The sequence below is a fragment of the Ranitomeya variabilis genome, chromosome 4 (genome assembly GCF_051348905.1).
Source record: "Ranitomeya variabilis isolate aRanVar5 chromosome 4, aRanVar5.hap1, whole genome shotgun sequence".
Taxonomy (NCBI): Eukaryota; Metazoa; Chordata; class Amphibia; order Anura; family Dendrobatidae; genus Ranitomeya; species Ranitomeya variabilis.
The window spans coordinates 29,612,496-29,632,405 of record NC_135235.1 but is presented as its reverse complement, the minus strand read 5'-3'; the positions used below and the strand labels follow the sequence as shown (position 1 = coordinate 29,632,405).

The 19,910-nt window shown below is 45.1% G+C and overlaps 1 protein-coding gene across 1 annotated transcript; it reads left to right on the top strand.

The window, feature by feature from the left end:
* Positions 1-1,290: 1,290 nt before the first annotated feature.
* Positions 1,291-2,241, top strand: LOC143767555 (olfactory receptor 9G19-like). The gene has a single exon (XM_077255963.1). It carries the CDS (start codon positions 1,291-1,293, stop codon positions 2,239-2,241), a length of 951 nt encoding a protein of 316 aa, XP_077112078.1.
* Positions 2,242-19,910: the final 17,669 nt, after the last annotated feature.

Below are 19,910 nucleotides of genomic sequence, written 5' to 3'. Positions count from 1 at the left end.
GAGTGCCAGCCAGAGTGCCAGCCGTGCCCGCCTGCCTACTTGCCATGCCCACCTGAGTGCCAGCTATTTCCGCCTGCCTGCCAGAGTGCCAGCCGTGCCTGCCTGCCTGCCAGTCATGCCCACCTGAGTGCCAGCTGTGCCCACCTGCCTGCCAGAGTGCCAGCCGTACCCGCCTGCCTGCTATAGTGCCAGCCGTGTCCACCAGAGTACCAGTCGTGCCCGTCTGTACTTGCCCGCATCTGTCAATAGACTTCCGTTCCCCAGTGGAATCAGCTGCTATGGCCAGACACTGCCCTGGAGTGGCATCTGGCAGCTACCTGCCGTACAAGCCTGACCTCACCACTAGAGGCTCCAGTGAACACCAAGGTAGCTGCTTCAGGGTAGTCTGGTTTGTGGCACACTGGGGCCACAATTCTCGCTCACGCCATCCAGTCAGGGCACGAGCGTTACAAATCTGGTGATGGACAATGTTTTTCAAGCATGATGGAGACTGTAAACATGATAACTAAATGGCTCGATAAACTAAACCTTTATCGTTTGAGTCCATGACCAAGAAACCCCCCAGATCTCAATCCCATTGAAAACCTGTGGTCAGCCCTCAGAAAGCAGGTGGACAAGCAAAACCCTGATTAGACAAGAATGGGCGGTCATAGAAAAATGAGGATCAGCGCTGTAAATATTGAGTCTTTGCTTAACTTGATGTTTTTGTCAATAAAAGTTTGAAAACGTATGAATTGCTGATATTTCAGTTACAATAGGAACATCGGACTAAAAGATCTAAAAACAATGAAGCAGCAAACTGTGAAAACAAAAATTTGTGTCTGTCTCAAATCTCTTGACCCCGACTGAATTGTCTTATATGTAGTGCATGAAGGAAACAAACACATGTTCTCCCTCTTAGATAAAATTTAGCCTTGACTTGCCTTGGTTGTCAGTATATACTTATAATATTATTGCTATCAATATTAACTACTGCATCAGTTATTTTGTACATTTTTAGAACTTGGTATAAGTTCTATAAGTTATATCATGAAATGTAATTGTTAAGACTTTACGATCATTAAAACCATAAAAGTTCACGGTATCTTGTTTGCTTTCAATCCCGGGAGTCGTTGTACAATTAGTAGTAAACTCAAATCTCTGGGGCATATTTCTATTACATAAATATTCCATGTATTCCTTATTTTTTCTCATTGTCATTAATCTAAACAATAATTTAAGACACATATGACATTTCATCGCTTTACTTCTTGATGAAATACAATATCATTTTCTATTGAGTGTTGTTAAATGGACACAGTAAACTTTACCGTCACTGAGTTTGTTCTCCTCGGCTTCCATGAGCTTCCAGACTTCCAGCTGGTTTTCTTTTTCATATTTCTGGTCATCTATGTTGCAACATTGGTTGGAAATTCATTAACAATTGGTCTATTTTGCTTTGATCGGCATTTTCACACTCCCATGTATATACTCCTGTGTAATATGTCAGTATTGGATATGTCCTTCACCTCAATGGTTTTACCAAAGTTATTGGACATATTTCTAACTGGGAACAATGTCATCTCCTACCATGGTTGTATCGCTCAGGTTTTCTTTTTCGTGGTGCTCATGGTGTCAGAATACTTCATCCTGGCTTCCATGGCTTACGATCGTTACGTGGCCATCTGTCATCCCCTTCGTTACTCTTATTTCATGAGCCTGCAGGTCTGCTTCTGGATGACATTAGCATCTTGGAGTATAGGAGTGCTCGAGGGCATTTTCTTCATCATTCTGATATCATCTTGTACATTTTGTAGGTCAAATGAAGTAGACCATCTCTTCTGTGATATGAAGCCTCTAATGATGCTTTCTTGTAGTGAGACCAAAACTATAGAGATGGTAATATTTGGCCCAAGTGCCGTTATTGGCTTAGTTCCCTCAGTCATGACCTTGGTGTCATACATCTATATCATCTCTACAATCTTGAAGATTAACTCTAAAGAAGGAAAATACAAAACCTTCTCCACCTGCTCCTCACACCTCACAGTCATCCTCTTGTTTTACGGAACGGTCCTCGGCATGTACATGAGACCAAAGTCAAGCTATTCCATGGACCAGGACAAGTTGTTTGCCATCTTGTATGCCGGAGTCATTCCAATGCTCAACCCTCTCATTTACAGCTTGAAAAATCAGGAGGTGAAAAAAGCTCTTTGCAGAATAAAGAAACGCATGCTTAGATATCCAGAATCCAGAAGCTTTTAATGATGGAGCAGCTGCCATAGTACTACAGAGGCAAAGTCTCCTTTGTGTTTTACTTTCCTCTAGCGCAGTCTACTAGAACAAACTTCAGAATTTTCATTTGATGCTTGGAAAAAGCCAAAAACATTCATCATGTATCCTGTTGTGGATTCTGTTTGTGGGCTCCCTCTGGTGGTTACTGCTGGTACTGGGTGACTTTGGTGGGTTGCGGCCTTTGGTTTCCACCTGTCCATCAGTGGCTGGGTGTTTCCTATTTTACCTGGCCTTTCTGTCATTTCCCTTGCCGGCTATCAATGTATTCAGATGTGCTCTGTTTGGTTCCTGCCTACCTGCTCCCAGATCTTTCAGGATAAGCTAAGTGCTGATTTTCAGTTGTTTGGTTTTTTGTCCAGCTTGCTTATTATGTCTCTATGCTAGCTGGTAGCTCTAGTGGACTGAGGTTCTCCCCATGTGCCATGAGTTGGCACATGGGTTCTTGTAATCTCAGGATGGTTTTTTTGATTAGGGTTTTTTGCTGACCGCTCAGTCCCCTTTTGTATCGTTCTGCTTTCTAGTTTACAGCGGGCCTCAATTTGCTAAAACTATATATATCATCTCTATGTGTGTGCCTTCCTCTCATTTCACCGTCAATACATGTGGGGGGCAACTATATCTTTTGGGGTTCATTCCGCTGGAGGCAAGTGAGGTCTTTATTTTCTCTGCAGTGCTAGTTAGCTCTTAGGCTGGTGCGTGGCGTCTAGGACCAACGTAGGCACGCTCCCTGGCTATCTCTAGTTGCGTTTGTCAGGCGTAGGGCAGCGGTCAGCCCAGGTTCCATCACCCTAGAGCTCGTCCGTAATATATTTGTACTTTGCTTGTCCTGTGCTATCCCTAGCCATTGGGATTCATGACAGTATAGCCGGCCCACAAAGTGTTAATTGTTTGGGCTGAAGCAGGAGAAAGAGAAGTGTTTAAGGGAAATTTTTTTTTTTTTTTTTTCCCTTCAGAGTTTTGCTGCCTAGCCCTTAATTGCTGTCTAGCTGCTTCTTACCTCCTCTTAACCCTTGAATGGCTCTGATCTTAGCTGTTTAACATGGATGTCCAGAGTTTGGCTTCCAGCCTGAGTAATCTCGCGGCAAAAGTTCAAAACATACAGGATTTTGTTGTTCACACTCCCATGTCTGAACCTAGAATTCCTATTCCAGAGTTCTTTTCTGGAGATAGATCTACCTTCCTGAATTTCAGGAACAATTGTAAATTGTTTCTTTCTTTAAAATCTCGCTCCTCTGGAGACCCTGCTCAACAGGTCAAGATTGTAATATCTTTCCTGCGGGGCGACCCTCAGAATTGGGCATTTGCATTGGCACCAGGGGATCCTGCATTGCTCAGTGTGGATGCGTTTTTTCTGGCATTGGGATTGCTCTATGAAGAACCTAACCTGGAGATTCAGGCTGAAAAGGCTTTATTAGCCCTCTCTCAGGGGCATGATGAAGCGGAGATATATTGTCAGAAGTTTCGGAAATGGTCGGTGCTTACTCAGTGGAATGAGTGCGCCCTGGCTGCAAACTTCAGAAATGGTCTTTCTGAGGCCATTAAGGATATTATGGTGGGGTTCCCTACGCCTACAGGTCTGAATGAGTCTATGGCTATGGCCATTCAGATTGATCGGCGTTTACGGGAGCGCAAACCCGTGCACCAGTTGGCGGTGTCTTCTGAACAGGCACCTGAGACTATGCAATGTGATAGAATTCAGTCCAGAAGTGAACGGCAAAATTATAGGCGGAAAAATGGATTGTGTTTCTATTGTGGTGATTCAGCTCATGTTATATCAGCATGCTCTAAACGCACAAAAAGGGTTGATAAATCTTTTGCCATTGGTACTCTGCAGCCTAAGTTCATTTTGTCTGTGACTCTGATTTTTTCACTGTCTTCCATTTCCGTCGATGCCTATGTGGATTCGGGCGCTGCCCTGAGTCTTATGGATTGGTCATTTGCTAAACGCTGCGGTTTTAGTCTGGAACCTCTGGAAGTTCCTATTCCTCTGAAGGGAATTGACTCTACACCATTGGCTATGAATAAACCGCAGTATTGGACACAAGTGACCATGCGCATGACTCCCGTTCATCAGGAGGTGATTCGCTTCCTTGTACTTTATAATTTACATGATGTACTAGTGCTTGGTCTGCCATGGTTACAAACTCATAATCCTGTCCTGGACTGGAAAACAATGTCTGTGTTAAGCTGGGGATGTCAGGGGGTTCATGATGATGCACCTCCGATTTCTATCGCTTCATCTACTCCTTCTGAGATCCCTGCGTTTTTGTCTGACTATAGGGATGTTTTTGAGGAGCCTAAGCTCAATTCGCTCCCTCCGCATAGAGATTGTGACTGTGCTATAGAATTGATTCCTGGCAGTAAGTTCCCTAAGGGTCGTTTATTTAATCTGTCACTGCCAGAGCATACTGCTATGCGGAATTATATTAAGGAGTCCTTGGAAAAGGGACATATTCGTCCATCTTCGTCCCCTCTGGGAGGTTTTTTTTTTGTGGCAAAAAAAGATGGTTCCCTGAGGCCTTGTATAGATTATCGCCTTCTGAATAAGATTACAGTCAAGTATCAGTATCCATTGCCATTATTGACTGATTTGTTTGCTCGCATTAAGGGGGCTAGGTGGTTCACTAAGATAGATCTTCGCGGTGCGTATAATCTGGTGCGGATAAAACAGGGTGATGAGTGGAAAACCGCATTTAGTACGCCTGAGGGCCATTTTGAGTATTTGGTAATGCCTTTTGGACTCTCCAATGCTCCGTCAGTCTTTCAGTCCTTTATGCACAATATTTTCCGTGAATATCTGGATAAGTTTATGATTGTGTATTTGGATGATAATTTGGTGTTTTCTGATGACTGGGAGTCTCATGTTCTACAGGTCAGGAAGGTGTTTCAGGTTCTGCGGGCCAATTCTCTGTTTGTGAAGGGCTCAAAGTGTCTCTTCGGAGTCCAGAAGATTTCTTTTTTGGGGTACATTTTTTCTCCTTCTACTATTGAGATGGATCCCGTCAAGGTTCAGGCGATTTGTGACTGGACACAACCTACATCTGTTAAGAGCCTTCAGAAGTTCTTGGGGTTTGCTAATTTTTATCGTCGGTTCATTGCTAATTTTTCCAGTATTGTTAAACCTTTGACTGATTTGACTAAAAAGGGTGCTGATGTTGCTGATTGGTCTCCTGCGGCCGTGGAGGCCTTTCAGGAACTTAAGCGCCGGTTTTCTTCTGCTCCTGTGTTGTGTCAACCAGATGTTTCACTTCCTTTTCAGGTTGAGGTTGATGCTTCCGAGATTGGAGCGGGGGCGGTTTTATCACAGAGAAGTTCTAATGGCTCGGTGATGAAGCCATGTGCATTCTTCTCTAGAAAATTCTCGCCCGCCGAGCGCATTTATGATGTGGGTAATCGGGAGCTTTTGGCCATGAAGTGGGCATTTGAGGAGTGGCGTCATTGGCTTGAGGGTGCTAAACATCGTGTGGTGGTCTTGACTGATCACAAGAATCTCATTTACCTTGAGTCTGCCAGGCGTTTGAATCCTAGACAGGCTCGTTGGTCGTTGTTTTTTTCTCGTTTCAATTTCGTGGTTTCATACCTGCCAGGTTCAAAGAATGTGAAGGCAGATGCTCTTTCCAGGAGTTTTGTGCCTGACTCTCCTGGAGACTCTGGGCCTATTGGTATCCTTAGGGATGGGGTAATATTGTCCGCCGTATCCCCAGACTTGCGACGTGCATTGCAGGAGTTTCAGGTGGATAAACCGGATCGTTGTCCACCAGAAAGACTGTTTGTTCCGGATGATTGGACCAGTAGAGTCATCTCCGAGGTCCATTCTTCTGTGTTGGCTGGTCATCCTGGAATATTTGGTACTAGAGACTTGGTGGCCAGGTCTTTTTGGTGGCCTTCCTTGTCTAGGGATGTGCGTACCTTTGTGCAGTCTTGTGAAGTGTGTGCTCGAGCTAAGCCTTGCTGTTCTCGGGCCAGTGGGTTGTTGTTATCCTTGCCCATCCCGAAGAGGCCTTGGACGCACATTTCCATGGATTTTATTTCTGATCTCCCGGTTTCACAGAAAATGTCCGTTATCTGGGTTGTGTGTGACCGCTTTTCTAAGATGGTTCATTTGGTGCCCTTGCCTAAGTTGCCTTCCTCCTCTGAGTTGGTCCCTTTATTTTTTCAGAACGTGGTTCGTTTGCATGGGATTCCGGAGAATATCGTTTCTGACAGGGGATCCCAGTTTGTGTCTAGATTTTGGCGGACGTTTTGTGCCACGATGGGCATTGATTTGTCTTTCTCGTCTGCATTCCATCCTCAGACGAATGGCCAGACGGAGCGAACTAATCAGACCTTGGAAACTTATTTGAGGTGTTTTGTTTCTGCTGATCAAGATGACTGGGTTGCTTTTTTGCCACTGGCCGAATTTGCTCTTAATAATCGGGCTAGTTCGGCCACGTTGGTCTCTCCTTTTTTTTGTAATTCGGGGTTTCATCCTCGTTTTTCCTCTGGTCAGGTGGAGCCTTCGGATTGTCCTGGAGTGGACGTGGTGGTGGACAGGCTACATCAGATTTGGAATCAGGTGGTGGACAATTTGAAGTTATCTCAGGAGAAGACTCAGCAGTTTGCTAATCGCCGTCGCCGCGTGGGTCCCCGACTTCTTGTTGGGGATTTGGTGTGGTTGTCTTCTCGTTTTGTCCCTATGAAGGTCTCTTCTCCTAAGTTCAAGCCTCGGTTCATCGGTCCTTATAGGATCTCGGAGATTCTTAACCCTGTATCTTTTCGTTTGGATCTCCCAGCATCGTTTGCTATTCATAATGTGTTCCATCGATCGTTGTTGCGGAGGTATGAGGTGCCCGTTGTTCCTTCGGTTGAGCCTCCTGCTCCGGTGCTGGTGGAGGGAGAATTGGAGTATGTTGTTGAGAAGATCTTGGATTCTCGTGTTTCCAGACGCAAACTCCAGTATTTGGTTAAGTGGAAGGGTTATGGTCAGGAGGATAATTCCTGGGTGGTCGCCTCCGATGTTCATGCGACTGATTTGGTCCGCGCCTTCCATAGAGCTCACCCTGATCGCCCTGGGGGTTCTCGTGAGGGTTCGGTGACCCCTCCTCAAGGGGGGGGTACTGTTGTGGATTCTGTTTGTGGGCTCCCTCTGGTGGTTACTGCTGGTACTGGGTGACTTTGGTGGGTTGCGGCCTTTGGTTTCCACCTGTCCATCAGTGGCTGGGTGTTTCCTATTTTACCTGGCCTTTCTGTCATTCCCTTGCCGGCTATCAATGTATTCAGATGTGCTCTGTTTGGTTCCTGCCTACCTGCTCCCAGATCTTTCAGGATAAGCTAAGTGCTGATTTTCAGTTGTTTGGTTTTTTGTCCAGCTTGCTTATTATGTCTCTATGCTAGCTGGTAGCTTTAGTGGACTGAGGTTCTCCCCATGTGCCATGAGTTGGCACATGGGTTCTTGTAATCTCAGGATGGTTTTTTTGATTAGGGTTTTTTGCTGACCGCTCAGTCCCCTTTTGTATCATTCTGCTTTCTAGTTTACAGCGGGCCTCAATTTGCTAAAACTATATATATCATCTCTATGTGTGTGCCTTCCTCTCATTTCACCGTCAATACATGTGGGGGGCAACTATATCTTTTGGGGTTCATTCCGCTGGAGGCAAGTGAGGTCTTTATTTTCTCTGCAGTGCTAGTTAGCTCTTAGGCTGGTGCGTGGCGTCTAGAACCAACGTAGGCACGCTCCCTGGCTATCTCTAGTTGCGTTTGTCAGGCGTAGGGCAGCGGTCAGCCCAGGTTCCATCACCCTAGAGCTCGTCCGTAATATATTTGTACTTTGCTTGTCCTGTGCTATCCCTAGCCATTGGGATTCATGACAGTATCCACTGAATAGGTAATACATGTCTGAACGCTCGGAGACTCACCGGTGGCACCCCTATGACTAGATCTGTGGTCACACAGTAAAATGACATGAAATTGCAGCAGTTGCCAGGTAGGACTCTCCATTTCATGTCTATGGGACTGTTTCCATCTTCCCCATGGACATTGAATGGAGCAGCAGTGCAGATGCCTTACTTCCAAATCATGTAATCTTCTCAGTGAGAAGGATTACCATAATGCATTTAGGACTCTCGTTCTGGAGCTTGGTGTGTTACTAGTGGTGGAGCCTCTCAGGATCAGGATCTACAGCTGAGGTGTGACAGTCTGTCCATAGGACAACAATCAGACGTACACTGCACAAATCTGGCCTTTATGGAAGAGTGGCAAGAAGAAAGCCATTTCTCAAAGATATCCATAAAAAGTGTCGTTTTAAGTTTGCAACAAGCCACCTGGGAGACACAACAAACATGTGGAAGAAGGTGCTCTGGTCAGATGAAACCAAAATCGACCTGTCATGTAGCTGCAGTGCAGTACAGCGCAACCTTCACCAGGGGGAGCTTTATAGGGAAGCGAGACTGCACACACTGAGCAGCAGAACAGATGCCACGTAGTGGCAAGAGAGTAGCCAGAAAAGCCGAGTCAGGGCGCAAGATAGCACGTCAGTACAAAAAGGATTTAAACAGAAAGGATAGTCAGGACGTAGTAAGAGATCAGTAAACCAGGACGGGCAAAATATGGTACAATAGGGACAAATCAAAACAGAGTCAATAGCCAAGACAGGAGGTCAGAATCCGAGAATCACGCAGAACAGACAAATGCAGGGAAAGGGCAGACAGAGGGAGATAACAGACACAGTACAAGTCAGGGTTCACAGCAGGACAAACCAAGGGCTTCCAGAGTCAGGTTCACAAGCCAAAGACAGAACTATAACTGCCACCGCCAGCAAGATTCATGGGAGCTAAATAGCAAACCTGAACCCAGAATGAGGCAGAGCAAAGTTAACCCTTGACATAATCCATCCAAAAAAGGGCAGACACTAATAAATCCTGGAACGGATCATGACAGTACCCTCCTCTCAAGGAGGAGGCCACCAGACCCCCAAGTTTCCCAGGACAACGCGCATGAAATGCTTGGATCAATCGATCAGCATGGACAAATCGTGCTGGGACCCAAAATCGATTCTCAGGACCATAACCCCTCCAATGGACCAAATACTGAAGTGAACTACGGACCATACGAGAATCCACGATCCGTTCAACTTCAAACTAGGTCTGACCATCCACAGAGACAGGAGGCAGAGGGGATGGAGGCCCAGCGGAAGATGGTACAAACTTCCATAGTCTCCTCAGACTTGACAGGCAAAATAGGAATCTCACGCTGGATAATTCTTCTCTCCCGTAATCTCCGGTCCATACGAATGGCCTGAGTCATGGCCTCCACCAGGGAACTGGGTGGCTTATGAAGGGCCAGCGCGTCCTTGAGATGATCATAAAGTCCTCTCTTAAACAGGCATCTCAGAGCAGAGTCACCCCAAGACACCTCAACGGACCACCGCCTAAACTCAGAACAATACTGTTCAGCAGTGAGTTCATTCTGGGAGAGACTCATGATCATGTCCTCTGCAACCCTGACCCAGTCTGGTTCGTCATAAATAAGTCCCAAAGCCTCAAAGAATCTATCCACAGACACACGTTCAGGGGCAGAAGCAGGTAAAGAGAAAGCCCATGATTGAGGTCCCTCCCGCAGTAAGGAAATAATTTTCCCCACCCGCTGACTCATCTCCAGAAGATCAAAGTCTAAGAGAAAAAAAAGCTTGCAACTCTACTTAAAAGTATGAAATCTCTCCCTCTCCCCAGAGAAGGTATCCGGGAGTTTGACAATAGGTTCAGGAGAGTGCAAAGAGACATCCACAGAGTCACCAGGTAGACTAACAACATGAGAGGTGTCTCACTGCATGGTCATAACAGTCTCAGTCAGTTTTTTCTGTAAGTGAGTATGAGACGTGACAAGGGACTGATGTTTCATAGAAAAATCCAGCACCATCTGTGTCAAACTGGACACTTGATCTGCCAAGTTATGCAGCAGATCCATGACCAGAGGAAAAAAAAATGCAAAATCCCGTTTAAATGTAGGGTCATTTATAATGTCATGCAGCTGCAGTGCAGTACAGTGCATAAATACAGGACCATTCCTGAAGAAAACCTGTCGGAGTCTGCAAAAGTCCTGAGACTGGGACGGAGATTTGTCTTCCAACAAGACAATGATCCCAAACATAAAGCAAAATCTACAATGGAATGGTTCACAAATAAACGTATCCAGGTGTAGAATGGCCAAGTCAAAGTCCAGACCTCAATCCAATCAAGAATCTGTGGAAAGAGCTGAAAACTGCTGTTCACAAACGATCTCCATCAAACCTCACTGAGCTCGAGCTGTTTGCCAAGGAAAAATGGGCAAGAATTTCAGTCTCTCGATGTACAAAACTGATAGAGACATACTCCACGCGACTTGCAACTGTAATCGCAGCAAAAGGTGGCGCAACAAATTATTAAGTTAAAGGGGCCGAATAATATTGCACGCCCCACTTTTCAGTTTTTGAATTCCTACAAAAATTTTAAATAACCAATAAATTTTGTTCAACTTCACAATTGTGTTCCACTTGTTGATTCTTCACCAAAAATTTACATTTGGTATCTTTATGTTTGAAGCATGATATGTGGGAAAAGGTTGAAAAGTTCAAGGGAGCCGAATACTTTCGGAAGGCACTGTACTACCAAAATGTGACAGAAAGACAGAAGCACATAATAATCTATGGGTGAGTAATCTAATCCAGAAATATTTTTCAACACTTTTTTGTAAGTTTTACGTACCACCGTAATGTAACAATAAGCATGTTAAACTGTATGGATGAGTCATTGAATGCATAGATTTTTTTAAACATAAATATTTTCAAAGTGTACTTTATGTACTTATACACTCATAAGGATTTGCAGAAAGTGCAAAGCCATAGATAGCTAAGGTGTGCAATGGGCCGCACCGTATATAAACCCTCGGGGCTGACAATACAAAAAAAGCTATGGAGGATATCCCACTACATAAAACATAACCTTTAATATAAACAAGTTAAAATCTTGTATCCCAACAAAACAACACAAACATAGACCAAAGAAAACGTGCTCAAGTGACCAGTGCTCAAGATAAAAAAATTGGATCAGTATTACCAATCTGGACGGACGTATTAGCGATCTGCCTCTCAAACTCCAAGAGTTGAGAGTGATGGTCCCCTAGTAAAGGGCATAGGGTGGAGGTGGGGATGTTTCCACTATCTTCCCTGTAACACCCTTGTAGAGCTCCTGTCCTGACAAGGACAGGCCCCGAGTGAGCCCTCCTATGGACACCCACCAACCAATATATGGACCCAAAAGTGTATCTCTTCTCCCAATGCGTTTCAACTCCCGTATAGGAGAATCATCAGGGGAGTTTTTCAAAATGAATGGATGCCAATGGGCACAATTGTAGAAACAAAGTCCGTATAAGTCACTATCGTGTGGGTCCCGCAGTGGCTAGGCACCCAGAAACCGGTAGGGCTAGCTGTGTATGCAGCTTAAAGTAAGTCCTCAGTGTCGTCCCACAAATGACCTCCTATTTATAAAATGCCCGAAATCATGAGGACATCACCCTCCCATCCATGACGCCATACCTGTAGTCCGCCATGGGGGGGTCGCCGGATATGGATCCACCATGCAAAGCGACAAGTGTGTCGCCGGGCCAACATCATGCTCAGATCGCTGGAGCACACGCCACCGGAAGTGTTGACGCCATTTTGGATGCGTCACTTCCGCCCACCATATGCAAGGAGTCCTGTGTGTGGCTAAGCACCGGAAGTATCGACGCCATTTTGTGTGCGCCAGTATCGTGGCCATACATAGTATAACAGGTGTAAGGCATGCAGCCCTATGCACTGTTGACACAAATGCCTTATTACGCCCACCATCTACAAGACATACTGCCCGTGACTAAGCACCGGAGATATCGGCGCCGTATTATGTGCGCCAGTCTCGTAGCCGTATGAAGTATAACCTGTGCAAGGCAGACCTGTATGTTAATAGTACCAATGCCTTATTAGCCCCATTGTGTCCCAATATGGTGGACATATGGCCCTGGGTGACCAAGGTTAGAGGGAACAATAATGGTTAATATAGTCATAACTAGGGGCATCATAATGGCACGCAAATATATGGTCAAATACACAGTGCCTAACAGCGCAATAGTGTAAGGGTAAGTTATTCACACGAAAATCCCTAAAAGACCGGGGACAACATATGTAGGATGATAAATACATTTCCTTGAGGACCAACTAAGTGGCATAAAAGTTAGGTTCCAAATAAAGACCATTCAACATATATCATAAATGGGGTAGAACTCTAGATTAGAGTCCCCACTATATTCATATTTTGAAAAAATGTCATAGAACAAGGCAGTGGCTCTTCTACTGTATGGTAATATTCACAAGTTCTATTTTGTTTTGTTTTCTTTGACCGTCTCTATGGATAGAGGCCCGTGACAGAGATAACTAAAGTAGTAAAAACACCCAGATGAGAGACAAAGCAAATAAGAATAAGTAGCTAATGCAGTAAACTTGTCCAAGTGATTGAGTAGTAGGGAATAGTAACAATAGTGGTGGAGGGGAGGGGGGGAGGAAAAAGAAGGAGGAGAAGAAGGGGGAGCGGATGTATGGAAAATTACCCCTCTTACAAAAAACATCCATAGTTGATCTGATCATTGAGACCACGAGGTTCACATGTGTCCAATGAGAATATCCAACTGGCCTCTCTTTGTAATAACAACCTGTCAAGATCACCCCCCCCTAGCTGGCATGTCGACTTTGTCAATTCCCATGAACCGTATGACCCTAATGTCCCCCCCATGCAGGCCATTGACATGTTTGGTGATGGGAGTATCCTGCTGATTTCGTATATCGCCCAGGTGCTCGCCCACCCTCCTCCTGAACTCCCTCACTGTCTTTCCAACATAGGTGATACCACATTCACAGGTAGCCCTGTAGATAACACCTGTGGTTCTACAGTTGATAAATTTATTTAGCTTATAAGTTTGTTGTGTGTTATCATTAAAGAAATCCTTTCCAGTACGTATCGATCCGCATGCTATGCAGCCGCCACACTTGTAGCAGCCTGCTGGTCTCTGCGGTAGCCACGTCCCCTCTTTGGGTATGTTAAAATGGCTATGTACAAGTCTATCACCCAGCGTCTTGGACCTACGGTAGGTAATATTTGGTTCATTTCTCAAAATGTCCTTGAGATCTTCATCCATCCTCAAAACCCCCCAATGTCTCTCTATGATCTTCTTAACAGATGATGCCCCATTATCGTATGTACAGATAAGTCTCGTTTCCTTGGAGATGTCCTCTTCCCCATTCTGGGGTGTAAGGAGAGTTTCTCTATCCTGTCCATTGGCATTTCGAAAAGCCTCCCTCAAAATGCGGTCCGGGTAGCCCCTGGCCAAAAACCTCTGCCTAAGGTCATCGGCCTTTGTTTTGAAATCTCTCTGATTAGAACAATTCCTTCGCAGCCTAAGATATTGGCCCTTTGGTATACCTTTTTTGAGGGGATAAGGGTAAAGACTATCCCATCTCAGCAATGAATTGGTTGCAGTAGGCTTTCAGTATATAGTGCTTTCCACCCGGTCACCACTCTCCGCCTTGGTGATCAGTATATCCAGGAAAGGTAACTTGTGTTCCTGCATATCAAATGTGAATTTTAGCCAGATATCATTATTGTTCAAAGACATCATGAATTGGCTAAACTCGTCTTTGGTGCCCCTCCATAGTACAAAGATGTCATCAATATACCTGACCCATAAATCAATATGGGTCAGGAAATTTGCGCAAGCCTCTGAGAAGGCAATACTGTCCTCTCACCAGCCCAGGAACAAATTTGCGTAGGTAGGCGTGCAGGGATTCCCCCTAGTGGTGCCCCTGAACTGGTGGAGGATTTTGCCGTCAAATACAAAATAGTTATTATTGAGTACAAAATTCAGGAGGGACACAATCAGCTCATTGTGGGCTTTATACTGACAGCCCCTGGTGCTGAGGAAATGCTGTACCCCCCAAATTCTGCAGTCATGCGGGATCGAGGAGTTCAGAGCCTCCACATCGATGCTTACCAAAAAGGTACCAGGCTCAAGAGAGATTCCTTCCAGTTTACGGAGTAGATCCATCGTGTCTCGGACATAGGATGGGAGTGAGATTACAAAGGGTCTAAGAACATCATCAAGATAAATACCGACGTTCTGCCCAATGCTCCCCATGCCTGACACGCTGTGCCTACCCTTCAGAGGGTCCAGACCTTTGTGGACCTTAGGCAGGGCATAAAATGTGGCCATCACAGGGTGACGGGGCAAAAGAAAGGCTTGCTCATCCTCACTAATCAGTTTGTCGGTTTTGGCTTTTGTGAGGATGGCCCCTAGAGTCTTAAGACAATCCTGACTGGGATTTTCTGTAACCCGTGCATATGTGGTGCGATCATTCAACAACAAAGAGCACATGTCCTTATATTTAGCTACATCCATCACAACCACATTTCCTCCCTTGTCGGAAGGTTTAAAAATTAGGGACTTGTCCATCTCCAAGGTACGAAGGGCCATCATCTGTTCTTTAGTAAGATTATGTCTAGACTGGTTTTCAACAGATTTTTTAATGTCATTAATACTTAAATTCAAAAAGACATCTATAGCGGACAGATCTCCCCCCACAGGTGCCATCTTTTTACTTGGGTTTTTCAACCGGGTAAAGGGTCCATATCCGCCACTAGTATCAGGTATCACATCAAGGTCTGCTAGCAGGCGTATATCAGATAGCATATCATGCGGGATATTTAATTCACAGCATGTTTTCCTATCCTTTTGTCTAAAAAATGTATGCCATCTTAGTTTTCTAACAAACAAATTGAGATCTTTAACCATGTCAAAAATCTTGAAATCTGTGCTGGGGACAAAAGAGAATCCCTTCGACAGTACTGACATCTCCACCGTAGTCAGTTGTCTCCCAGATAGATTTAAAACCTGTGACTCTCCTCCCTGCTGAAGGGGTTGCGACTCCGAAGTTGATACGGCCGGTCTAAAAAACCGGTCCTCGGATTAGAGGGTTGATATCTGTCCCCTCTACGGTATCCACTTCCCCTCCCCCTTTGTCGGCCCCTAAAGGAGGTCCCTCTAACCTCAGTATCGGAGAGGTCAGTATCAGTGGGGGATAAATCTGTCTCTCTCTCAACCCTCTCTATTCTGTCCACAGTTACCTGATAGATCCTCCTGTCCTTAAAGTCCTGCAGATCTCTGAGGTATTGTTTATGTTTTCTCTCTTTTAGATTATACTGGAATTTTTCGATAGAGTTCTGTAATTGACTCTCCTTGACAGTGAAATCACTTTCTGATTTAATTTTTTTTGTAATATCAATCTGTTCTTTTAATTTATTATTTAATTTCTCAAGATTGATTTTTTTTCATCAGCCAAAATTTGCATAAACCTCAGAGACCTGCAGGTTGCCTCTTTCTCCCAGAGGCTCATCAATTGAGGGGTCCTACAGCGTACAGCGGGGAGCTGGGGGATTCGTAAGCCCCTTGGGACAATATTAACCATTATTGTTCCCTCTAACCTTGGTCACCCAGGGCCATATGTCCACCATATTGGGACACAATGGGGCTAATAAGGCATTGGCACTATTAACATACAGGTCTGCCTTGCGCAGGTTATACTTCATACGGCTACGAGACTGGCGCACATAATACGGCGCCGATATCTCCGGTGCTTAGTCACGGGCAGTATGTCTTGTAGATGGTGGGCGTAATAAGGCATTTGTGTCAACAGTGCATAGGGCTGCATGCCTTACGCCTGTTATACTATGTATGGCCACGATACTGGCGCACACAAAATGGCGCCGATACTTCCGGTGCTTAGCCACACACAGGACTCCTTGCATATGGTGGGCGGAAGTGACACATCCAAAATGGCATCAACACTTCCGGTGGCATGTGCTCCAGCGATCTGAGCATGATGGTGGCCTGGCGACACACTTGTCACTTTACATGGTGGATCCATATCCGGCGACCCCCCCATGGTGGACTACAGGTATGGCATCATGGATGAGAGGGGGATGTCCTCATGATTTCGGGCATTTTATAAATAGGAGGTCATTTGTGGGACGACACTGAGGACTTACTTTAAGCTGCATACACAGCTAGCCCTACCGGTTTCTGGGTGCCTAGCCACTGCGGGACCCACATGATATGGACTTATACGGACTTTGCTTCTACAATTATGCCCATTGGCATCCATTCATTTTGAAAAACTCCCTTGATGATTCTCCTATACAGGAGTTGAAACGCGTTGGAAGAAGAGATACACTTTTGGGTCCATATATTGGTTGGTGGGTGTCCATAGGAGGGCTCACTCGTGGCCTGTCCTTGTCAGGACAGGAGCTCTACAAGGGTGTTACAGGGAAGATGGTGGAAACATCCCCACCCCCACCCTATGCACTTTACTAGGGGACCATCACTCTCAACTCTTGGAGTTTGAGAGGCAAATCGGTAATACGTCCGTCCAGATTGGTAAGACTGATCCAATTTTTTTTATCTTGAGCACTGGTCACTTGAGCACGTTTTCTTTGGTCTATGTTTGTGTTGTTTTGTTGGGATCCAAGATTTTAACTTGTTTATATTAAAGGTTATGTTTTATGTAGTGGGATATCCTCCATAGCTATTTTTGTTTGTAAAGTGCAAAGGCAGTAAAACATTATAAGGAGGGTCATTCATAGATCCCTTAAAGGCAACAACTGGCAGGCTTCATTGAAATATTTTTAATAGAATGGAAGGTGAATATCCAAGATGGCTACGGCATTACAGTGACTCACAGGCAATCTCTGCATGCTTATTGGCTGCTTTACAGGCTCCAAAATGCGGGGTTGGTATTCGAGTTTTACATAGAGCACTGCCCATTACTCGCCGAGTAACGAGTACATCCGAGCAGCGTGATGTTCGAGTGATAACTGAGTATTATTGGGCACGTTCACTCATCCCTATTTAACATCTTAAGATCATCGTTGTCCTCTCTGTCTCTTCTGAAGCATATAAACTCTTATGGTCCTCACGGTGGTGCATTATTGTCACTACCTCACAAAACATTAACTCAGTGGGCCATGAGGATGTGTATTATCCATGGCTGTAACAGTCATTCTTCAAGATGCCCCAAACAGTCTGAAAGTGCCTTCATCAGAGGAAATAACTTTACCCCTGCCCTCTGTAGTTAAATCCCTTTTCTTCCTGTAAAGTTTGGGTCATCAGGATAAATCATTGTTTGAAGAGGAAATAGTGAGCTCTGCCACGAGTCCTGTGCCATGCCAAGAGTAAGGCATCCAGAGACCATTCATGTGTTGGACTTTTCATCCATGGAGAGGGCTCACTCAAAATTTTGCCTAAGAACCCTGTCATGAATAAAGAATGGGATGTAAGCCACCTCCAAGACTTCTCCTATCATCTAGGAGCAATCTTGTAACATCCCTGCTGGCATTGCAGCACCCTCAAGTAACCGGTTGCTGCAGTGATGTTGCCTTCCCTTCGGGGAAGGTGATGTCACGCTTGGAGGCACGGGGGATCCTATCTATCAGGTAAGGCACTCTAATGTTGTGAATTCTGCTCTTGGGCTCCCTCCGGTGGTTATAAGTGGTAGTGCTGCTGTCTTTGGATCGCAGCAGTCATCAGGTGTGTTCACTTATTGCACTTCTGACTGGGATTTTTAGTCTTGCTTGACCCTTTGGTTAGTGCCAGTTGTCCATTGTTTCCTGGAGGATTCACTTCCCTGCCTGGTCTCTCTCTTGCTTGCTGATCATTTCAACAAAGATAAGTGCTGGCTTTGTTTTCTGCAGTCCACATGCTGTGGGCCTGATTGTTCTAGTTACCTTCCATGTTTTGTCTTGTCCAGCTTGGTCTGTATAAGGATTTGTTTAGCCAAGCTGGTATCTCTGGAGATGCAGATATACCCTCCATGCCTTAAGTTAGTTGTGGAGTTTTTTGTATTTTCTGTGGTGGATATTTTCTAGTGTTTTAATACTGACCGCATAGTACTCTGTCCTATCCTTTCTATTTAGCTAGAATTGGCCTCCTTTGCTAAATCCTGATTTCAGTCTGCGTATGTTATTTCCCTCTCTTCTCACAGTCAATATTTGTGGGGGGCTGTCTATCCTTTGGGGGATTTTCTCTGAGGCAAGATAGTTTTCCCCTTTCTATCTCTAGGGGTAATTAGTCCTCCGGCTGTGTCGAGATGTCTAGGGAGTGACAGGTACATTCCACGGCTACTTCTAGTTGCGGTGTTAAGTTCAGGGTCTGCGGTCAGTACAGGTACCACCTTCTCCAGAGTACGTCTCATGCTGCTCCTAGGCCACCAGTTCATAACAGTACAACTGGCCAACAATGAGTTAATTGCATCTCAGAAGAAGGAAAGGAAAGTGCTGAGCCATTTTTTTCTGCAGTCTGTTGTGCCTTTTCTTTCCTCTTTACCTCTGGGTGGTTCAGGAGTTTGGCGCTGGTATGGACGTTCAGGGATTGGCTTCTCGTGTGGATCAGCTTGCTGCTAGAGTACAGGGTATTTCCGATTATATCGTTCAGACTCCGGTTTTAGAGCCTAGAATTCCAACTCCTGATTTGTTTTTTGGAGATAGGTCCAAATTTCTGAGCTTTAAAAATAACTGTAAACTGTTTTTAGCTCTGAAACCCCGTTCCTCTGGTGATCCCATCCAGCAGGTTAAAATAGTAATTTCTCTGCTGCGCGGTGACCCTCAGGATTGGGCGTTCTCCCTGGAAGCTGGAAATCCTGCTTTGCTTAATGTAGACACCTTTATTCAAGCGCTAGGGTTATTGTATGATGAACTTAATTCAGTGGATCATGCTGAGAAGACCTTGTTGGCCCTGTCTCAGGGTCAAGAAGCGGCAGAATTATATTGCCAGAAATTTAGAAAGTGGTCTGTGCTGACTAAGTGGAATGAGGATGCCTTGGCTGCAATTTTCAGAAAGGGTCTTTCGGAATCTGTTAAAGATGTTATGGTGGGGTTTCCCACGCCTGCTGGTCTGAGTGATTCTATGTCTTTGGCCATTCAGATTGATCGGCACTTACGCGAGCGCAGAGTTGTGCGCGCTGTGGCGTTGCCTTCCGAGAGAAGTCCTGAGCCTATGCAATGTGATAGGATTGTGTCTAGAGCGGAACGACAAGGATTCAGACGTCAGAATGGGTTGTGTTTTTACTGTGGCGATTCTGCTCATGTTATTTCTGATTGCCCTAAGCGTACTAAGAGAATCGCTAGTTCTGTTACCATCAGTACTGTACAACCTAAATTTCTGTTATCTGTGACCCTGATTTGCTCATTATCGTCATTTTCTGTCATGGCATTTGTGGATTCAGGCGCCGCTTTAAACTTAATGGACTTAGAATTTGCCAGACGTTGTGGGTTTCCTTTGCAGCCTTTGCAGAATCCTATTCCTTTGAGGGGCATTGATGCTACACCTCTGGCAAAAAATAAACCTCAGTTTTGGACACAGCTGACCATGTGTATGGCGCCAGCTCATCAGGAAGATTGTCGTTTTCTGGTGTTGCATAATTTGCATGATGCTATTGTGCTGGGTTTCCCATGGTTACAGGTGCATAATCCGGTATTAGATTGGAAATCTATGTCTGTGATTAGTTGGGGTTGTCAGGGGGTTCATGGTGACGTCCCTTTGATGTCAATTAC

Bases quoted from the DNA above. Each gene is read 5' to 3' on its own strand.
- LOC143767555 (XM_077255963.1), top strand. From the start codon at position 1,291: ATGGACACAGTAAACTTTACCGTCACTGAGTTTGTTCTCCTCGGCTTC.